At 35.2% G+C, this 16,950-nt stretch overlaps 1 protein-coding gene across 1 annotated transcript in view; it reads left to right on the top strand.

The window, feature by feature from the left end:
• The window catches only part of SNTG2 (syntrophin gamma 2), a 255,669-nt gene extending 239,218 nt beyond the window's left edge, over positions 1 to 16,451 (top strand). Inside the window, exons 15-17 of the mRNA XM_070955055.1 lie at positions 8,730 to 8,822; positions 11,960 to 12,070; positions 16,320 to 16,451. Of these exons, the coding sequence (XP_070811156.1) occupies positions 8,730 to 8,822; positions 11,960 to 12,070; positions 16,320 to 16,451 (336 nt within the window). The remainder of the gene's footprint in view (positions 1 to 8,729; positions 8,823 to 11,959; positions 12,071 to 16,319) is intronic.
• The last annotated feature ends 499 nt before the right edge of the window (positions 16,452 to 16,950 follow it).

Consider the following 16,950-nt stretch of genomic DNA (forward strand, 5'->3'; position numbering starts at 1 on the left):
CTTCCACATTTCCCACTTCTCCAGAGAGCTAACTCTCTTCGTATACTATGTCCAAAAACTTTGATAGTTTGAACATTTGTGCTTCAAGTAAGATTTGTTCTATGATCCATTTGCCTGTTTTCTTGGCTATCCATGATATATTCTCAGGTGCCTTCTCCAAAGTTCAACAACACAAAGTTCAAAAGCAGTCAGTCCTCTTTTAATCCTCCTTCTTCAAAGTCCACCTTTCGCTTCCATAGAAAAATCACAGAAAAATCCACTGCCTACATGACTCTCATCTTTGTATGTAAAGATACATCTTAACATCTGAATATCTTTCTCAAGGTCTTCACTGCTAAATTACCAAGTATTAGTCTGCAGCATGTTTCTTGTGTGCTGATTCCTTCATTGTTTAATAACTAAGGCAGAAATCATCCACTACTGCAGTATCTTCATTGCCAAAGTTTAGGTTGGTTGCTGTACCTTGTTGTCATTAGTTTTATTTTTTTCATATTTAACCTTAGCCTGTGTTTTCATTAAGAGAGCCATTTTGGTGTGGTGGTTAAGGCAGCAGGCTAGAATCCAGGAGATCATGAGTTCTAGTCCCACTTTAGGCACAAAGCCAAATGGGTGACCTTGGGCCAGTCATTCTCTCTCAGCCCTAGGAAGGAGGCAATGGCAAACCACTTTTGAAAAAACCTTGCGAGGAAAACTGCAGGAACAACCTCCAAGAATCGGACATGATTGAACAGAAGAAAAAAACATTTTCATTATACTCGTTTCATTACCAGAGCTTGCAAATTATTTGCATTTTCAGCTATCAGAATAGTGCCATTAGCATACGTGCACTTATTGAAGTTTCTTCTTCTAATTTTAAACCCATACTCATCTTCTTTAATTGGTACTTAGTATTCACTTCAAATCAGCTGGGGTAATGCTATGTTCTTTAATTCTGGCAGCAGCAGAATAGAGTTGGTGTAACTTTCTTGGTCCTATTTGCTCCCAACCAGCGGTTAATACCATTGATTGTACTTTTATTTTGAATCATGTCAAAAATGTTGGGAGTAGTTGCCACTATGCTTCACCGGTGTTCCTTCTTTCTCCTTTTTCTATACCACTCAGTGTTAGTCAATAGAAAACCTGAAATCTTACTTTATGGGGTTTTTCAGGACTTGGGACTTTCTCTACTGCTATTCAACGTGTACACAAAGCCCTTGGGTGAAGTCATCTGTTAGCTTGGGTCATGCATCAAACAATATCTTTGAAGGTGGAGGATGGGAAAACTGGACAGGAACTTTCATACACAGTTCTTTATTTACAGTGACAATTAATATACACAGTCACCTTTACAAGTTGTCGTTATACAGTTCCTTGCAAAAAGTTTCACATGGAGCTTTTTGCACAGTCTTACCTGTTTCATTCAGCCCCTCACTCACTCCTGCAGTTTCTTTATGTGATTTCACTTTAGAGCTTGCTGACAGTCTAGGGAGAAGAATGGAAAGAAAGGAAAATAACTCTTTTTTGGTCTTCTTGGATTCCAGCACTTTTGTCAAGTTATCTGTGCTGACATCTGGTCTGTTGTTCAAAAACAACAATTCATTCAGCAGATCTCTCTCTTGGGTCCTGCTTGTTCCCACTGGGCATCCAGCTGCAGATTTTTCCTTTTTGATAACACACAGGATCATGAATCCATGCTATATAAAAACATCTCCAGCCAACAATCTCCTCTTCCCTTACTTGATGCTTTTGTGCTTTTATATTTTTACAACTATAAGGCAGATGTGCCTGCATCTGGGTGTCTTAATTAAGTGCAAAGCTTTTGGTATCTATACAACACTGAGCCTGGTCCACAGGAGGGAAAAGCTTTAACCTTGAGAGCGTTGCATAATTCCAGGTCTGTCAGGATACATCTTGACCCTGGTCTAGACAGGCAATGCTGTCAGGATCCTTTCCTAAGTCCTGGAGGGTCTTGGGTCTGGTTGGGAAAACCCAGCAACCTAGCAGGCTGAATGACTCAGGATACAAAGGTCATTCATTTCCAGAGAATTTCCAATACTAGTTTTCAGCTCAGTTCAGTTACCACAGATCTTGCACAATTTGGGGGAGTCTTCCTGGCCTCCCGACTCTTTGATGAACAACTTCAGCTATGTCCAGGAAGACCTTTGTGTAGTTATATCTAGCATGCCAACTGCACTCATTTTTATATTGATATGTCCGTCTTATGCCTTGGTTACCTTACTTGGACTATTGCAATAGGTTCTACCCAGCTTCCACTTGGAAGAGCCAGCAGGTCCACCATTCAGCAGCCCAAATAGTTCTGGATGAATCTTTTTTCACCCATGTGACACCGCTAATCAGTGAGCTGCACTAGTTTTCAGTTAATTTCCAAATACAATTTAAAGTGCTGATTGTCACCCATAAAGGGCTTCATAGTTTAGGCCCTGAATACTTATAGCCAACGTTTTATTACTATTTTTGCTCATCAGCTTGTTGGCAGAGTTGACTTGTTCCTGGTCCCATCAGCTAAGCAATTTCAAATCCTTCGAGATCCTGAGGACATGCCTTCTTGTGTGGCTGCCCTCTGCCTTTGAGGATAGCATTCTGCCTGAAGTTATATGGCCCCAATTCTGGCAGTCAACAGGACCTAGGTTTGTTTTTTTTTCAAAAGCCCAGGGGCAGAGCGACTTGTTATCCCACTTGCCTATTATTTTTATTGTCATTTCTCTGATGTGGATAGTTTGTGTTTTACTTAATTGTTGGCGAGATTTGTAAGTCACTCTTCTGGCAACCAGCTGGACAAGTTCATGCAGTTGAACACTTTCAGAAATGATTTTTGCCTTCTTCTTAGGACTAAGAAAGAATGTGACTGGCCCAAACTAGCTGGCTTGCACCACTAAGGCAGGATAAAAACTCATAATTCCATGACTTCTAGTCCAATGCCTTTAACCTTTATGCTAAACTACCTCTCCTGGCTAGACTTGGCTTATTTTAAATAGTTTCTCTGTCTTTGTGCACCATCTAGTTTTTTGCAGTGATTAAGGCAGTTAATACAATGAATGAATGAATGAATGAATGAATGAATGAATGAATGAATGAATGAATATCACATAGCTTTTTACAGGAAGCTGCTGCCATATAAATTTGAATAAATAAATCCCAAAAGGAATATTGTAATGAGCATTGCCAAAGACTCACTCCCTAAATCTTCTTCTGTTTCATTATAAGATGACATTCATTTGTCATTTCAGTTCTGAACACAGGAAACTACAGTAATTATATGCTACTCTTGGACTGTATGAGAGTGACCTTTTGTAAAACTTGCTAAATATTGTGCTGTTGCTTCTCCTAATATGTGTTTAGATATTAAGAGCCATAATTTCACACAGTGAGGAAAGTGGGAGGATCTACATACAGTCATTAGAGAGGTAATTGTAAATGTGTCTATGGCCCAGAAAACAATCAGGTACAGAGTTTGTCTTACAACCACAATTGAGCCCAACATTTCTGTTGCTAAGCAAGACAGTTGTTAAATGAGTTTTGCCCCATTTTATGACCTTTCTTGAACTAATTGTTAAATGAATCACTGCAGTTGTTCGGTTAGTAACATGGTTATTAAGTGAATCTAGCTTCTCATTGACGTTGCTTGTCAAAAGGTCACAAAAGGTGATCACATGATCCCGGGACACTGCAATTACTGTAAATACATGCCAGTTGCTCAGCGTCTGAATTTTGATCACATGACCATAGGGATATATCAATGGTCGTGAATGTGAAAAACAGCCTTAAGTCACTTTTTTCAGGCCATTTTAACTTTGAACGGTCACTAACCAAACTGTTGTAAGTCAAAGACCACCTGTACACTACATTACTACTTACCCACAAGCATTTGAGCTGAAATTATTGCATAAAGAATCAGCCAAAGTAATAATAAAAAATCTGCAATAGGAAGAAAAAATATATTTCCATTCTTATCCTTATTTTATTTAAGTGCTTGGTTTCATGCTGCATATTGTTAATTACATTCATGATTCTTTCAGAGGAAAGCCTAAATCGGGATACCTGCTTCAGCTATGTTAGTTTTAGACAGCTGCATGAATCAAAACAAATAAGAACAGAAAAAAAGGATTTGAAAAGGATTTGTATTGTGATCAAGTAGGCATACTGATAAAGCTGTTCCTAACAATTCTTTGAACAAGGTGTATCAGATTAGAGCTACTCTGTCTAGGTTGCCAACATCTATTTAGCAACAAGGACATGTTTTCCATAACTTTGTTGCCATCTATTGGTTATTTGGATTTTTACTATCCAAATATGATAGCTCTATGATTTATTAATCAAAAAGTGAAGAAGGTAGGGAAAATCGTTCAGAATCTATCAAGCAATGTCTGGAAGCAAATCAACTGGTTCTCAAGGGCTAATGAGCAACCTCTGGAAGAATGTGCAAATTGAAGTTATTCTACTTCAAGTTATTTCACTTTTGATCGGTTCTATCTTGTACTCTACAAGATTTTATATGCATTTCAATTATTTTTTAAAAAGTTTAGACATACAGTTTGATTCAGTTGTTTATTTTCCTTCCTCAATACCCATATACCGAGGCAGGTGCATGCACTAAAATAGCACAATTTTACGGAATATATTATGGCAAGCAATTATTAGAGAGTGACAGCATGTGGATAGATTTTGTGGAGTAATTGGTTTGCTCCAACAATGGGTATATTTTTAAATTGATCTTAACTTAGTTTCTCTCTGCCCAAAAATCTTCTTCATTAATATTTTTATCTTTTTATTCTCGGGGGGGGGGGGGGGGCAGGGAGGATGAGGAAAGCCATGTTTTGCTGCCACAATACTGGCTGTGCCCATGTTATGCTACACATATGAAAGGAAGAGCTTTGCGCAAAACCACTTTCATCATTTTGAATTAAGCATCGGATCCTGTGGATAACTCTAGTCATGCAGTATAATTTTTGTAGTCTTGCTGCAATGAAACAGATACAGTATGCAGCTCTAGCTTATATGTGACTGATATTTTTTTAAAAGCAATAATAGTACCCTGCTAATGGCAATCACACATTTGTATTTTATTTATTTATTTATTTATTTATTTATTTATTTATTTATTTATTTATTTATTTATTTATTTATTATACCGCCCTTCTCCCGAAGGACTCAGGGCGGTGCACAGCCAAAGATAAAACAAGTAACCATATAAAATTTAAAAACAATTTAAAAACACATTAAATAATTTGGCCCCGATGTCATTAAAACAAAAACAACCCATTAAAACAACCCATTAAAACCCATTAAAAAGTATTTTAAAAAGACACAAAAGGAACTCATATAGAATAAGGGTGCCCATTTCACAGTTTTCTACATACTCTGGTGAACTCTATGAAGAACAAATTCTGATTTTTTTTACAGAGGTATACAAGAAATACTCATTTTATAATTATGATGTATTTTGGATCAAGAGTATTGGTCTCTGGATCTGCTTCAGAGTTTTAAAGCCTTTCCTTAAATCCATCATTATTGCAAATATATTTCTGAAGGCAAAGCTTCTGGATCTTGTTTGGTACCAAAATATTAAAATCTTGAGTTCTGTCACAAGTTTACAAAAAAAAAAACAAAAAAAAAAACACCTAGTATTTCTGATGTCCACAGAGCTCAGGATGCAAAGAAATATGTATATTCTGAAGAGAAAAAAAAAGAATATACATTGATGTGTTTATGTACACAAATAATAAAGCCTGCATGCAGAATTTGGAAGGGGGGGTGTCATATGGACAGATGTGTACGAACTACCAGAAAGAGGAAACCAAGATGGTGCTTAAAAATCTAATAAGAGCATAATGTTAGTACATTTTGATTTTCACCAGTCTCAAAACTGAATATATGAATAGGAATATGTTTTTGATATTTTGCACCTGTAACCAAAATAAATAACCCAGACCCACAAAACAGGGCAGAAATTCACTAGAGAAAATGTTTGTAAGCACTCCTGTAGATGCTGTTTTTAGCCTAACATTTATGCAGTCACACAAAGTATGAAAAACATTAAGCAACATACCTATAGTTACAGTATGACTGCTATATTTGTAATACTTAAATGCTTCCCTCAAGGCATATTTGCCAAGGCTTCTTTTGACTTAGGTCTAAATGTTATTATATTCTATGTACAGCATATGGAGCTGCTTTTCCGATATTTGCTTGCAGTTATGTACATGCATAAAATATTATACTTGTTTCAAGCCATTATATATGATGACTGAGTTAAGTTAAATTTGTGGCCCAAAATCTACACATGCAAGATATTTTTAAAAGGTTAGAAAACTCCTTTGCCTCAATGTTCTGTGCCTATTGCCAAAGGCCAAATCTTGTTCTGTGCAAATATCTGTAAAAAAAAAAAAGAAAAGAAAAGAAAAAGACTTTGTTATTAGGATTCATGGTGCAAGGAAAACCAATTATCATGGCCAGTTATATTCATAAAGCCCGCTGCCCAAAAGTTATTAGAAAGGTATTTGCAAATTGAGAATGTTTAATACATGTCTACTTAATTCAAAGTTGTCCCAATTCACATTATTGGGCACACTTTAAATAATGCCTCCATAGATATTTAATCCAAAACATAAAATTTATTCAAGACAAAAGTTTTCACATTTCAAATTGAAAACTGTTATCAACTCCCATTTCTCTAGATGCTACTCATCATATATGAACAAACATTTATTGTTAAAGGTACTGCGGGTAAGAAAACAAAAATATGCAAATATATGTATAGATCAAAATGTAAATTTTCTTGCAAGTTTTCAAGCATTTTACATCTTCTGTGTACTGTTTCTTTTTTAAAAGATCTGTTAAAAAGTTTCTTCTGGTTACTAAAATTAGTGATTGTCAACTCAACTACATTTGGAATAAATATGTCCAGGAATAGTTTGTAAAAAATGATGTAACATTCAGAGGTATTAATATCTCAGTGAATTTAATCCCAAAAGAAAAAAGAAAGATATTCACATTTTTAAACCATTCATTCACAGTTAAGTTTTAATATGTGTCATGGCACATAATATAGATGTGACACATAATTCAATTACACATTGACATTGGACCATACTGACATTTGTTCATCTCAAATACATAGCTCATGTAGGGTGTTAACAAGTAACCTGAGAATTTATGTTTGAATTCCTTCATTCAAATTCATTTGAACTCAGCAACTTAAGTCCAAACAAGACAGGACCTGAGGGCAGACTGTGCAGAGAGGCCTCAGAGACAGTCCATCACATAACAGCAGGGTGTAAGATGCAACATGAATAGCATACACTGAACAGGTTGCTAACACAACCAAATACAGGTAGTCCTCGACTTACAACCACAATTGAGCCCAACATTTATGCTGCTAAGTGAGACATTTGTTAAGTCAATTTTTCCCCATTTTATGACCTTTCTTGCCACCATTGTTAAGTTAGTAACGTTGTTAAGTGAATCTGGCTTTCCTATTGACTTTGCTTGTCACAAGGTCACATGATCCCAGGACACTACAATGGTCACAGATATGAGTCAGTTGCCAAGCATCTGAATTTTGATCATGTGACCATGGGGATGCTGCAAACATCTTCAAGTGTAAAAAACGGTCATAGATTACTTTTTTCCATGCCTTTGTAAATTTGAAAGGCCACTAAATGAACTGTTGTAAGTTCTATAGTTGGTATTATGTACAGGAATATCTGCACAGAATATAGGCTAGACCAGGGGTGGACAATTTTGCCAAGGGGCCCCATGAGAAACTGAAACTGTTGTGAAGGGTTGAACCTGATCTGATGTCTTCAGACTCCATCACCTCAGCTGCTCCAGGCAAAGGGTGAATGCCGTGCAGGCGAAGAAAACCATTTTCTCTCTCTGCCCTCTCATGGCCACCAGCCAACTGAAGGAGCACATACTAATTGTGCAGAGCTGGACCTGTCTCAGCTTCCTCTGCAACTTATGTGTAATTTCTGATTGATCTCAAACGGGCCTGACAGGAACAGCCAAAGGGCCAGATGCAGCCCTTTGGAGATTCCAGAGAAGATCATAGCGACTAAGAGAGTGAAGATCCTGTGGAATCCTGTGGAATCCTATGGGCAGATAGGTACTGGCAAAACAACTAGACATCATGGTAGCAGACAAGGAAGACAGCAGTGGTTGTTAGATGGAGTGATGCCAAATGACAACAACTTCATAAAGAAGAGGTATGAGAAGCTGGAGAGATATCAGAGCCTGGAGAGGATATGGAAAGTAAAGACCAAAGTGGTCCCAATGGTGGTAAGAACACTCAGGGTTGTGACTTCTAAGCTGGGAGGGTGGCTCCAACACATCCTAGAAACAACTTCAGAGCTGTCTGTCCAGTGCATTGTTAGGAGCGGCTAAGATGCTAGGCAATACTCTCAAACTCCCAGGCTTCTGATAAAGGCCCTGAGATTGAGGAAGACACAGACCACCCAGAGCAGTGAGAAGAGAATTATTATATATGAAATATGATAATAGTCAAAAAGTCAAGTCAAAAAGTGTGTGAAAAATCTCGAATATTAGAAATGTTTCAAATGTAGCATATCACTCCCTTTTGGACTGTGGTTTTACATGGATTCTTACTCCTTCTATTCAACTGCAGTGTATTGTTACTAAACCTCTAAGTGAGTATATAAAAGATTACAGCTCTTACAGTTTATGTTTCACTTTAAATCACTAAACAAATACATATTTTATCCTTTCTCTAGTCTAAAACTTTTATGTGTTCCTGGCAAGGAGAAAGTCTGTGTTTCACCTTAGATTTTGCTGTGGGATTCACATGTTTTGACAATAAAACAAAGGTAAGTAGCATCAGAAAATAAAATATAAAATATGTTATGCTATTACTTTAGGAAATATGAATGTCAATTTCTGGAGTGGGAAAAAATCCGATTTTCACATTTCAAAGGGTGGAAGATTAGAAACTGAGCTGTGCTTTGATTGAGTAAAGAGAAGGCCACTCTATGGATAGATTGGGAAAAACTTGGTTCTTCAGAATCTATGGCCCTGCTGCTCCTCTGAGTCACTTTGAGAATTAGGAAAATGTCTACCTGATCTATGCTTGTTTCTCACAGCAAAAGCATAATAATAAGAGGGGAAAACAATCTTCTTTCTTTCTTTTCAGTTCTTCCCATCTGCCTTCAAAATTTCCCCCACCCACTCACCAGAACAGTTCAATGTATTGATTAAAATGTATTTTTAGAAAGAACGCGATATTGAACAATTGCATAGTGAAGAAAGTTCTAAAATGTTTGAACAATAAATCAGACTGGCTGTTTTCCAAAATAAATATAGTGAAAAAATCATTTGAAAGATAATAAATGTATAATACTACATTTAAAAAGCTATTGGAAACATTGCTGGATATATCAAGTAAGCTATATTTAAACAACACATTGGATTTAAAAACTGCAAATTTAATTGAAAGGGAGAACACTTGACTTAAATCAAATTAGCCAATTCACTTTCATTTCCAAAGAAATTATTACCTCTTTAATATCTTTCTCAATGTTTAACCATGGAACAGTATGTTTAATCAATAAAATACTTCTCTGACTAAATCATTTTATTAGACAAGTCTATGAAATGCTGAATCATAGCAAGCAAGCTCATATTCTTTCATGAATATAAAGAACAGAACTTTAAATCCAGAAATCCATTAAAATAGGAGGAAAAGTAAAGAAGTGATGGATCTACTATGAACGTATAATTTATTTAGTACTATTAAAATAAATATGTCAAACTGCTTAGTTTATTATATATACCATGTAAATATTTACAGCAAAATATTCCTGAAAATATACATAGCATAGCCATTGGTCTTATTCAAATTAAACTGAGGCCAGATGTGTATCTAAGATGGGATGCTGTTCTACAGTGCAGGTGAATACCAACATGTAGTAGTTCTTTATTATGCTCATTGACTAAAATTGTGAAAGTTAACAAATTAATTGAGCAATATAAACATAAACGTATAATTATAACTAAGATGGCTGGAGTTTCTGTCTAGAGGAGGCCTATCATTTTGAGATCCTGATTACTAAGTGTTTTGAATTGATTTTCATTAGAATAGTTTATTTGGTTGGTTGGTTGGTTGGTTGGAGCTCAAATTGTGCAGCCATACATATTTAAAAAGTAAATAATCAGCAATCACCTATCATATGTTACAAACAGTATTTACCACATTCAAGGAAATAGAAATATATTGGGCTAGTAGGAGTAACTGCATAAATTTAATCATAATTGTCTGGGTACATCATCAAATGAGTTATGAAGCCTGCCCTGGCATCATTAGAGAAACTGCAACGCAACACAAAATGGGTTGTGGGTTCTGTGGCTGCTTCTCCACAAGGGGAACAATCTTAGCTCTTTAAGAAATTATTTATATATGCCTTTGAGAAGTTGGAACGGCATGAAGACATGCTGATGTTAGCTCTTTTTGGAATGTGAGATGTTAATGGATTTAAATACCTTGTTGGCTTGAAAAAAAAGGCTTTTGATTCCTGGATAAGACAGATTGGCCCAGTTGGCCTTCCCAGGCTCTAATACTTTGCTTAACTACAGTAAGTGCATGGTCATAAGCCATCGTCAAAAAAATTTTTTTGAGAAGCCATAGAGCTGACGTTTTTGCAAGGATGATCTTTTCTTTTTCTTTTTTTTAAGCCAAGTTTTATTGGTTCCCCCCCCCCACACACACACACACACATTCTTCCACATCTTTTTTGAACAGAGTATTGGCCATATCTTATCTTATACAATTTATCAAATTCAAATACATTTTACTCAATTACAATTTTTGTCACAATTTTCTTTTTTCTCTTTTTTTAATCATATCTCAATATTTCTTTGCTTACTTATATAAACAACATCTTCGCCCTCAAATTCTAATTTTCCTGCTTATTCATATTTATTCTCTTTTATTTTTTAACCATTCATTCTTTATCTTAGTATATTTATATTTGTTCGGGGTTGCCTTTCTTCCATTTCATCTTTTTTGTTGTACAGCAATCTTTCTTCTCAAACCTGCCATCTCCCTCTCTTCTTTCCTTCTTACTTTCTTTTTCCTTCCTCTCCTCCTCTCTACTTCCTCTTCCTTTCTCCTTCTCCTCCTTTCTTCCTCTCTGTATAGCCCTCTCTCCTACTCTAATTTCTTCCTTCCTCCCCTCTCTTCCATCCCTCTCTCTTCTCCCCTTCTCCCCTTCTCTTCCATCTCTTTACTCTCTACTCCTCTTTCATCTCTCTCTATTGCTGTATTCATTTTCAATTTAATATTTTCCACTATGGTGTCCAGGCAACCCCAATCTTTCTCATTTATTAAAAATATTACTCGAAATTCCCCTCCTCTTTTTAATTATTAACAAATATTTCAACTTATTGCATTTTTTCCTTGAAACTTTTGTTAAAATAATCTCCCAACCCTTCCTTTTTTCCCTTTAACAATGTATTTCTTGCATTTTACTTCTTACAAGCCTGTCATTTACATCGTTTACTAACATTCTATTTTCATTCAATTTTACAATTCAATTTCAATTCCCATCTTAATTTCAATTAATTCTTTTGTTGCTTTTATTTCTCTCCACTTAGTGCTTCCTCCAACATCAAAAACAGTTCATTTTTTTTCCACATTTGATCTACTGATCTATTTTACATTAAACAGTATTTTCACATACAATTTCTACAACTAACATCCTTCTCCTTATATTAATATTTTCACTGACTCTTAACCATTTTCTTTTAAACTCTCCCCAACCTCCACTGGAAGAAGGTAAGGGAATGGGAGAAAGGGAGGAAAGCATCAAGAAATGGGATTGTGGGAAGGATGATCTTTTCTATATTGATTCATAATTAGTGTCCATATGCAAAGATCACAGATCTTCCAACTAAAGCTACAACTTTAGCCAATGGGTAATAATGTTAAGAATTCTCCATTTCCTTGCAGAAGATTCTCTGGAGATTTAAATTTTCTCAGCTCAAGGGGTCATCAGATGATGGAAAAACTCGAGTTAAACTGCTTTTTCAGAATATTGAAACAAAACAAATTGAGACAAAGGTGAGTATCATACTTTGCTGCATATAGAATATATACTATAGAAATAGAAAATATATCAAGGTAATCTAGGTTTGTAGTTCATATTGCAGAGGTAATCTATAGCATGATTTCTCTGTATTTCCACACAAAGTAGATTACCAATAACCAATCAGCATTGTTCTCATATTTATTATATCTTATTGTATTGAGCTGAGCTACTGATGTGACAGACATTTCAATTTCTATTTATAGATACACATTATTTAAAGATTAAAAGTTGGTGGATAAGTAACAATTGTTTAAAGAAACTAATTATTTATGATTTTGTGCCTAATCACATTACTTCTATTTATCAAATTCACCTAGTGTATTCACAGTTGCTTTTCATTTACTTGTCTTCCTTTCTGCTTCAAAAAAGTTATAACTGCTCATTAGTATTCTATCTTCAATGGTGTTGGATGATTTCAGACCAGATGGTCACATCACTTGTTAGGCTGGGAACATGTGTACTTATTTACACATATATGATACACTCACATTTGCACTTGCACATGCATACATCTCCATATTTCCCCTTGAAGTGATATTAAGTGGAGCCAGTGTTGGAGGAAGCCATGAGATTTCATAGCTTTTCTTCCTGGTGATTCTGCCTTTCCACTCCATTGACATTCTGTTCTTCTGGTCCAGCCTTTTTTTAAATCAATATTTGAGATAGTTGATTGGCTGGCTGGCCTGCAAAAAAAAAAAAAAAAAAAAGTAATTTAAATTTTCCATGAGCCACATTTTTATTTTTACTTTTTGTATATAGAGTCAGTCAATGGTCTATGGACGTTCAATCTTTAGGTAAACAAAATATTATGCAGGTGAATATTTGGTTCAAAAGATTTAAATTTACCAATGTACCTAACGGGTATATTAGTGTATTCATAATCCACTTCACAAACTATTTTTTCCTATTGAAATTTATACAAATGTTCCCCTTTTTCCTAAGTAATTTGAGATTTTCTCTAGTTGCACAAATTATGCAAATATAGGCACAGTAACTTTATGGTGATGCCCTGAGAACAGAAAAAGTTGATTAAGCAATCTGATAAGCAGAATTTTCTAATTTTCATATTCTTTTTTGGATTCAAAAACTGCTAGAATGGGAGGAGAAGTAAGGTGGATAACTTGAATATTTATTATTAATGCAGTTTGTACTGTCACAATGGCCTAACATGTGATGGGATTTGCAGTTGCTGGATAGCAAAGTGTAGCCAATAATGAGAAACCCATTATGAAATCAAACAAGGGGAATTTCATTCCCCTTAAACAGACAAACTAGCAAATGTCAGAAGAACAAAGAAGATGCTCTTGTAATAATTGTTCCCCCATTTTTTAATTGGTCATATAAGTTGTAAGACTGCAGGAACAAAGTAGACAAAGTAAAACCTTCTGCCAAAATTTGTTTCCTATTTCTCCTCCCAGCCATATAGAGAGCATACTCCAAACAAAAAAAAATTCAAAAGGTTCCCAGCTTCTCTTAGAGCCTGGAAACATTCCTATGCTTCTATTTCCCTTGGAAATAACCTTTAATAGTCTTTTATTACGACAGTATTAGATAATATTTACTCCGTGGTTAAGATTCCTGTGAAAAACAATCCATTAAACAGCAGAAACTATGCCCAAAGGAAGAAATATTTTACAAAGCATAACTCCTGAACATTATACTACCTATGAGTGAAGTTGTAAAATCATAGGGGGAGAAATCAATATCCCAGTGAGAAGAACTTGGTGGGCTGATCCTTTAGAAGAAAAAAACAGACTGCGGACTCTCAGTTCAGCTTCAGACAAATGACACTCTTAGATTAGGACAAACAAATAAACCAAAGCTCTCAATGGGATGGCAATTTCAGGTTAGAGGGAACATTTTTCAGGGAGCTGGCTTTCATAGGGGAGAAGGGCTATTTTCTGGTAGCCAAAAACATTTTCTTGTCTCTGACTGAGCTCTTTTAGCACTTGGTAGTCAGAGAGGAGAGTTAAAAAAGCTGGAGAAAAGAATTTAATCTCCATTTGGGGATTATTATTTTTTTTAAAAAAAGAAAACTCCTCCAGTCAAAACAGATTTTTTTCCTCTAACAAGTAAGGCCACTGTATATATGGACCGAGGCTGTTTCAAATAAACTGGTCCATAACTGGGTTGAGTGGTCTATTCCCTGCTTTAATTTTTATCAGCACTGTTCCATGTCTGTTTTGTGGGAAGAAGTTTAGATTGCAGTCCAACAATTAATGGACCTTGTTGACTTAAAAGGAAGCTTAAGTAAGTTTTCATGTACAGTAGTTAAACACAGTTATTGGAATATGGAATAAATTTTCATTATTGATTGACAATTACAGTTCAATCTTTCATAAATAAAATAATAACTTTCCTAAATGTACTGTGCATCACAATACAGTGTTTCTTTCATAAGCCTACTTTAAGAGCATTGGGATCTCTTTATAGCTCACTCTAGTATGATGAGGAACCATTGATGCACAGTTTTTAAGGATGACTTTTAAGCCACCTTGGATTCAGTTTAGGCACTCAGTCCATATTTAACTAATTTGCTCCTCAGAACATAATGAGGATACTTCATCAAATTCATTACATGCCAACAATCTATTAGCAAAGTTATTAAAACAATGAAATAAAACTAAGATTTTTATCCCAAGAAGTCCACAATGACTTCTAGTTAGACAGAATTATTTTAGAAAATGGAAAAATGGGCTTAGAAAAAGTCTTCCAAAGAATGAATGAGGCCTCATTAAAACTGTCTGGCTAGTTTTGAAACTGTTCACCTATATCATCTCAGAGGAACCTTCACCATATCTAGAAGATGGCTTTGAGCAAAATCTGGTGATGGCCACCAATGTTCCAAAATTACTAATTATATCAGAATGCATTTCAACTTTTATATATTTAAAGATATATAAATGCATATATAAATGCATATATAAATGCATATATATATATACACACACACACACACACACACACCTGGTGGAGAAAAACCGACCATACACCCGAAGCCAAGCCAATAAACACAGACTGGGACTCCCAACCAATCAGAATGAAAAGGTGGAGCCATTCCAGACTACCAGCACCAGATTTGAAATAGTAATGGCAGTTACTGCAAAAGACCCCTCACATAAGCCTGATGATGGCAGATGAGATTCTGTCGAAACGTCGCTTCTACCCTTTTAGGGATATGTTCACAATTACACGGGAAGAAACTGTACACACATATATACCCGTGAAAACGTACACACACACACACACACACACACACACACACACACACACATATATATATATTCTCCCGTGTAAAATTGGAAGTGTCTTGGCGACGTTTTGACGAAGTCTCATTCGTCTTCTTCAGGCTGGTGTTTTCAGCTTCGTGCTTCTAGGAGCAATGTGTGATCGCAGAAGCACGAAGGTGAAAACACCAGCCTGAAGATGACGAATGAGACTTCGTCGAAACGTCGCCAAGACACTTCCAATTTTACATGGGAGAAAGCCCGAATAACCAAAGACCTACATACAAACACCTGCGAAAACCTCAGAAAACAAATATAGATAGATATAGATATAGATATAGATATAGATATAGATATAGATATAGATATAGATATCTATAGATATATAGATATATATACTGCTCAAAAGGGAACACAAGCAGAAGACATCCGAGATCTGAATGAATGAAATAGCTTTATTAAATACTTTGTTCTTTACATACAGTAGTTTATACACTGCTCAAACAACTAAAGGGAACACAAAACTACTGTATGTAACGAACAATATATTTAATAAGGCTATTTCATTCATTCAGATCTTGGATGTCTTCTGCTTGCGTTCCCTTTATTTTTTTGAGTAGTGTGTGTGTGTGTGTGTGTGTGTGTGTGTGTATATATATATATGTATATATATATATATATATATATATATATATATATATATATATATATATATATATATATATATATATACTGTGTGTATGTGTGTGTTCCTTTCTCAGCATCTTTTGTACATGGACTCATAGTTGATAAATTAAATTCTTCTCATATTATCCCCACTACATCAGATCAATTACCTTGAGCATTAAAATACTGACATGGCATTTTCAAGTGAAAAGATATATATAAAAGAAAGCCATCTTTTGTTAAATTAGAGAGCGTAATAATCTGTACGAAAAAAATACTATTGATGCTTTTTGTTTCACCTTTTCCGTTTTTCTTATTTTCCTTTCAGGAACTAGAATTTCAAGATTTGACAGCAGTTTTAAACTGCATTCATTCATTTATAGCTGCTAAAGTTGCATCGGTGGATCCATCATTTATAGATAGCCAATTCATTGCAAGAAAATATACTTACAGTAATTAAGAGAACAATGTGTTGTGATTATAACAGATAAATTATTTTCTTAAAGAAAAAAAATTTCATGTGCACTATTACAATTCCATGTAATTTTATAACAGATCTATAGTTGTATTATCAATAAAAGCTACTAGTTTTCACATTTGATTCATCATTATTAAAGCTGATGAGTTAAGTTTTTATTCAAACTGAATCAGTTTATTGCCTAGCACCTAAAAGAATATATTCTTAAAATAATAACTTGTAATCTTATTTTAAACCTTTTTATCAAGCATTATCCATTTAACAATTTACTTGAGAACAGGAATTTTCTTAAATGCTAAAATATATTTGGAGACACAACCAAGCTTTATGTATAATGACTCAGTTGACTTGGTCAGGGGTCTGCAACCTTAAACACTCAAAGAGCCATTTGGACCTGTTTCCCTTAGAAAAGAAAACACCGGGAGCCACAAAACCTGGGTAAGCATGGTCAACTCAACGTCACTCACTCCCACCCAGTCAC

This window comes from Pituophis catenifer, unplaced genomic scaffold (genome assembly GCF_029215685.1).
Source record: "Pituophis catenifer annectens isolate HBS135680 unplaced genomic scaffold, rPitCat1.0.hap2 SCAF_1, whole genome shotgun sequence".
NCBI classification, from domain to species: domain Eukaryota; kingdom Metazoa; phylum Chordata; class Lepidosauria; order Squamata; family Colubridae; genus Pituophis; species Pituophis catenifer.